This window comes from Cajanus cajan, chromosome 3 (genome assembly GCF_000230855.2).
Source record: "Cajanus cajan strain Asha chromosome 3, NIPB_CcT2T_4, whole genome shotgun sequence".
Lineage (NCBI taxonomy): Eukaryota > Viridiplantae > Streptophyta > Magnoliopsida > Fabales > Fabaceae > Cajanus > Cajanus cajan.
In genome coordinates this window covers 29,788,986-29,795,177 of record NC_138519.1, presented here as the reverse complement: position 1 = coordinate 29,795,177, position 6,192 = coordinate 29,788,986, and the positions used below count along the sequence as shown (strand labels likewise).

At 31.0% G+C, this 6,192-nt stretch overlaps 1 protein-coding gene across 1 annotated transcript; it reads right to left on the bottom strand.

Annotated features, from left to right (window-relative positions):
* Positions 1-2,710: 2,710 nt before the first annotated feature.
* LOC145956225 (heparanase-like protein 2) lies at positions 2,711-5,618 on the bottom strand. Its single transcript, XM_083071789.1, has 9 exons — positions 5,415-5,618; positions 5,273-5,309; positions 4,844-5,024; positions 4,570-4,724; positions 4,202-4,435; positions 3,901-4,090; positions 3,625-3,750; positions 3,315-3,414; positions 2,711-3,040 (listed from the first exon to the last, which is right to left on the bottom strand). The coding sequence occupies exons 1-9, from the start codon at positions 5,616-5,618 to the stop codon at positions 2,711-2,713; spliced, it is 1,557 nt and encodes a 518-aa protein (XP_082927915.1).
* Between the last annotated feature and the right edge of the window lie 574 nt (positions 5,619-6,192).

Here is a 6,192-nt window from a genome sequence, read left to right as displayed (position 1 = left end):
GAAAATAAAACTTCGAATGGAAGACTGGATAGTGGAGAAGTGGTGCAACCTTCAAGCAAATGATAAACCAAGAGATGATGTTCTTTCCACAAGGAAAAGTTCCTTGATGAAAGAACTTAAGGAGTCACACTCTCATAGAGTGAACCCAAGACTTTTGAAGAGAGAATCAATAATGATTTTGCTAACAATGATTAAAAGTGACATAGGATTACAAGGTTTCTCGTATATATAGACTAAGCTAGCTTACAGAGCAAGATAAGCAAACCATGGTTAGAAATGAACCAAGGTTACCAACCAAGCTAAGATGGTGCACCCCAAAATTGAATTTGATTTCAAATATTAGGCCCCAACTCTCATGGATCTAGGATCCATGTGCCATGTGTCATGTGCTTCCATGTGACACAGATCTAGAATAGCCTATAAGAGCTTGCCACGTGGCAAGTGTTAAAGGTGTGACTAATGTGTTGGGCATGTGACTATAGGAATAGGTACCACCTCTGTTGGCCTAAATACAAATCATTTTAGCTATATCTTCTACGTACTAGTTGCACCCCCTTAAACTACGAATTACACCCGTAGAAGAAAATATAAGGAATTAAATTTCAACACTACTTGGCCCAAAACACGAGGTCAAAATAAAAAAGAACAAGAAAATACAAGGAATAAGAAATGGACTAAAAGATAACCCAAAGCTCAATCATGAGTTTGGGCCTTTTTCCTTCAATCCTAGCCCATGTCTTCTTGGTATGCTTGGACTTTATTATTTAAATAATACTTGGTGATTGATGCTTGGAAAGACTATGTTTTTCAAAGAATACTTGAGTAGTTTGCTTGAATCGGAATATCAAAGCAAGCTTTGGATTGAACTAGAAGTGGCTTGTTAAAGAATACTTGTATCTTTGAAAAGATAGTCGAACATGATCAAGAATTGCAAACAATCTCAGTGGTTCAGATGAACTAGTATGCCAAAATCATGTGTTCTTTGTTCTTGCTTTGTTTGCATTATTGAAGGGTTATGCTTCTTTCATCCACTTAATTTTGTTTCCTATTTTTTGCAAGATGATTAATTTAAAAATTTCATTAAAAGTTTTAATGAATTAATACGTGCAATCTTTTACTTTAGATATTTCTCTATCTTAATTTAATTCTTATTTAAAATTTTATAGAGTTCAAGAATATAAACATCATAATTTAAAATTTTTAGCTATATTGGAAAGTAAGAACAATTAGTTATATTTTATGCACTCTTATTAATGAATAAATTTACATCTAATTAATACATTATTTGTCTACCAAAGAAAATTAACTCATTTATAGCATAAATACATTTAAAAAATATCTAATTAATATATTATTTTCTACAGTAGTATTTTGAATACTTTATTTAATTGAAATACTGACCAAACTATTGTGGTGGTGAAAACAGAAAAGTAGAGGATGTTGGTTGTTGGGTTGGGAAAAGTCTGATACCTTGGTTTTAAAGTTGATTCATAAGGGTACTCATTACTCATGTGAGCCACTAATGTTGATTATCATGAAAAAAAAATTGTGATGTTCAATTTGCGGTTGGAGAGAACTTATATGAGCGATAAGGGTGGAAGTAATTCCATGAGGACTTAAATTTGATGCTCATTGTCGTTGTTGTAATTTTTTGTACCATTAAGGAAAACATATAATAGAAAATTCATTCATGGATTACTCATGCCTAAAACGAGTCCATACAATAGTTAAACTTTAATTATTAAGTAACATAAAAAAATATTCTTTGAAAATTAATTCAATTGCTATCTTACAACTTATCTAATCTCAAATTGAATCTAAAAAATTATGTCTTAAAAAATATTTGTTAACAATGACAACAATTATAAGTATTGCTCATTATATTTTAAAAATATTACATATACAAAAAAGTAATTTTTTTAGTATTACTCATTAAATAATTTTAAAAGGGCATTAATTAATTTTGTATATATTTCTTTTTAAAAACTTTGATTTAGAAAGAAATTAGTGTCACGACCACTAATATCAAATTGATGCTCAATAGAACACAATTTTATTTCAAAATGATTGTTATTTTAAATTTATTTTTTTTATAATTTTCCTTTACGGATAATAAAATATATAAAAGTACATTTATTTTATGTTTTAAAATCAACTCAAGTTAACCGTGAATATAATAAAATTAAGTGATTTGGGATGTATATACGAAAAAATAAAAAATTATAAGAATTGAGTTTTTACAACAAGAACTCAAATAATCAATCTCAAATTGGATGTTTGGTCAATTACGATCACATTTATCAAAATAATTTTTATTCGTCAAACTATTTTTATGAAACTCCATTCATATGTTCATTTGAATGTTACTTTATTTTTTAGATTGAATTTCATAACAAAACTAAATTAATTTTCTCTATAACTTTCTGCATATAATAAAACCTCTCAAATTAATAATCTAACACAATAATCACATATACACATATTTATATATACATAAATTGAGTAATCGTTCTAATAAATCAACTGCAAATTGTTCAACAAAATTTATTACCTAGATAGTAATTAGAATTAAAAGTAATTGTCCACAATAACTTTTTAAGGTTTTGTTGTCTTGTTACTGATTGATATTATGTGCATGTGCTGGCTTAATGAAGCTCTATATATGTACAAATTGTTGTTTCGTACTTTACTAAATAATATTTTGTTCCTGTTATCCACATGTTGGTGCATTGAAGCTCTTGGTATAAACAAATACAATTGAGTCAGACTCTACTTTGACAGGAGAAGACGCATCCACCAATCGTGGTTTCATTTCTGGGATGTCTAGTGATTCTGTCAGCTGTAGTGGAGTTCCATTCAACAACACCACATCACTTCGAATGTTTCCATCCTTGGGTGTTAGATGGTATTCTTCCCTCATAGTCATTGGTACTCTTCCTGGTACTGTCTCCAAGACAGGGTACAAATTCATGTCATCAACGAAGGATACATTGAAAGTAGTGGAATTGGACATGTTTATAAGTAGCATAGTGACACCGGGCTGAAATTAAGGAGAACAACAACAAGTGCTTAATGAAAAAGAAAAAAAGGATTAAGAACAAATGGCACGCATTGACCTTAAAACGATATGGAAACTTCTTAGTTTTACATTATTTAAGTAGTTTTCCCCAAATAATTGTTACAATTTATGATATGATATTTATGTTTCAGTAGCATGATGTTGTTAATGTCTATACGAGTAGTTTTATTTTTATGAAGAGTAATAAAAAAATAGAGAAAAAAAAAACAAGACATTTTGAGATAAATGAGCTTACCCCTTTCTTGGAACAATGTGCGTATGCACGTAAAAATGGTGATCCTTCATGAGAAACTGAAAGGACTTTGCTTCCCATGAGTCGATGCCACAAAAGCGCTCTAATCAATCGAAAGGTGTTATCATTAGAAAGACATGTGAATTGATAACTAAGTCTTGATCAATTTGGATGTTTCATAATTTTTTGTAGAATATTAATTTGAAAAATATAACAATTAAAGCATATTGATTGTCCTTGCTAAGGTAAGTTCTAAATGAATTGGATATTCATCAGTAACAAGTTCCTTTCACACACACATGACATGACTTACCCATAATAATCCGGGTTAGGGATGAAGGTTGTTGTGTTTAGCAAGCCATAGTTTCCTCCAACCAAAGTTTGTCTACAATAAACCTTGTGGTTTAAGGTTGATGTCATGCCTAATTGGTCCAAGTACCTAGTTATTAAGTTAAAATAGTTTAACATACATACATACATATACATATACACACACACACACACACACACATATATATATATATATATATATACTTGAAAATTTTGAAAAGAAAGCAAAAAACTCAATTCATTAGCATATTAGACTAACCAAAACCCATTAACAAAAGTGTGAGACACATCTTTGCTACCACTGTTATAGGCTCCTCCAGCTTCCCCAACCCATGGTGCTGCCCATGGCGTGAATTCCTTGACTGCTTGAGCAACACTTTTGAAAGTTTCAGCAACTTGGCTCAAGTAATATGGGTCTTGAAGCTTGTTGATAATATCCTTGTCAACGCCTTTAAAACAAACCAATCATTAAGAGCTAGCAAACTAGTGAAATGTGTGCTATAGCCATTGTCCAAAAGTACAATATATATATATATATATATACACACATATATACATACCAGCACCAAGGTTGTAAATGTGGTGGGTCACTCCATCAACCACACCAGGCCCAACATTCAGTAAGAAGCTTTCAAACCACTCCTTACCATAGAAACCACCAGGGCCTAACACTTTAGGCCTTCTAGAAACATCAGGGTATAGTAGATTAACTATACGTCTAAGCCTAGTAATGTCTTTAGCATATTGAACACTGTCTACCCTGGCTCCTATCCCCGCAGCACATAGCTCATTTCCTATTAAGCACCATAAATCATAATGCACATGGGATAGATCGGGGAAAATAAAAAGCAATTTACGTGTGTGTGTGTATACGTCATTCAAATATCAAAAGCTGAAGATAAATTAATCATGGCTTTGATTTAGCTACCCAATTCATATGAATCTATTTTGTATCCTTTTGATATTGTGTACTTCATGAGACTTATGGCATTTTTTGGATTCCAGTTTCCCACCCAATTCAACTTGTCTTCCACAGAATTTTTCTTTCCAGCGAGAGCATTCAAGCCAAAAATTAACTTCACTCTGAAAAATAAATATACAAAACAAACATAGATGCATGTGAGAATTGAATGTAGCATGCTAGTAACATATATCATAGTACGCTCTGTTGAGAAAAGAATGGTAAGTAATTAAACAAGTACCCAGTTTTGTTAAAAAAGTCATGTACTTCATCCCATCTCATTCTGGGAAGGCATGCTGTGCTGAAACCAAAAAGACCACCTTCTTTCTTTTTGAAATGGGGACATTTCTTTTGCTTCCCAAATTGATAAACAATTTGATCTTCCACTGAACCTCCTAATCTGATCCTCAGGGGATTAAAAGCTGCCAAAGTTTGGAATGATAAAAAATGTGAAATTCATAAATTGATATTGTCTACCCATGATCATATGATATATGTTACACATCGGACCATTAAAATGCCACATCTTGCCTCGACTAAACTAAAGAATGAGGACAATGAAAATTATCGATACAAAAACAAATAGCCTAAAAGGGCCAACAATATTTTTTTGCATGTTTTTTCTTTTTAAAATAATCATATGATTAGAGCTGAGAAAAATAGAACTTACCCTTGATGGCATTTGATAGAACTTTGTTACTTAAGTCCTGCAAAAGTTGACAAAACAAAACATGGGACAACTAGTTAAATTTTTTTATTCAAATTATGTAAGACGAAAATACGTATGTTCATTGGTGCCTAATGTTAAATACCAAATTCAAAATGCCTGTTTGTCCCCAGGGGCAGTCATTGTAATTGCACTTATTAGCAGGCCACCAGTCCAAAGTCGCACAAATAAAATTATTATCTGTTGTAGCAATGGATGTTACCCCTTTAACTACGATTTTCACATCTTCTGCTGAAGACAAGGAAAATAATAAAATAACAACATAACATAGAGTTACTTTCACATCCATTATGAGAAGTGATTGAAAAGAAAAACGGGAAAATCACACCAAGTCATTGGATTTTATGCAACTTTTATATTCTTGCTACTTGCCAATATTAGTCGACCTAATCACTTATTTTACGCAAGTTTTACCTGTTTTTGTTTGTCTTAAATTGTTTTAAGGATCATGTATCTAGTCATTACTTTTCTAGAAATTCAATCATTTTGTGCTTTAATCTATCTGTATTTTTATATGCAACGATATTCCTATATCAGTTTTGTCTTTAACACGAAACCCTTTTTCTTAATAGAAGTAAAATTTTGGTCAAACATATGGCATATAAGACTTTATTTGCAAAAATTGCTGGCTAACAATTGTTTTTTTTTGTTATTTTCAATAACGGTTTAATTTATATGCAAGTACTGACAAACTTTAGGATAAGTCCTATTAGTTACCTTTCTTAACTGATTGTGTATTTTGAAAAAAAATAACTAATTTAGGGATATTAAATTCAATTACTATCTCCCTTAAGTATTATGTTGAAAAATTAAACTTTTTGCCTAATAACAAATCACATATGAAATATGACTTTTAAGATAGT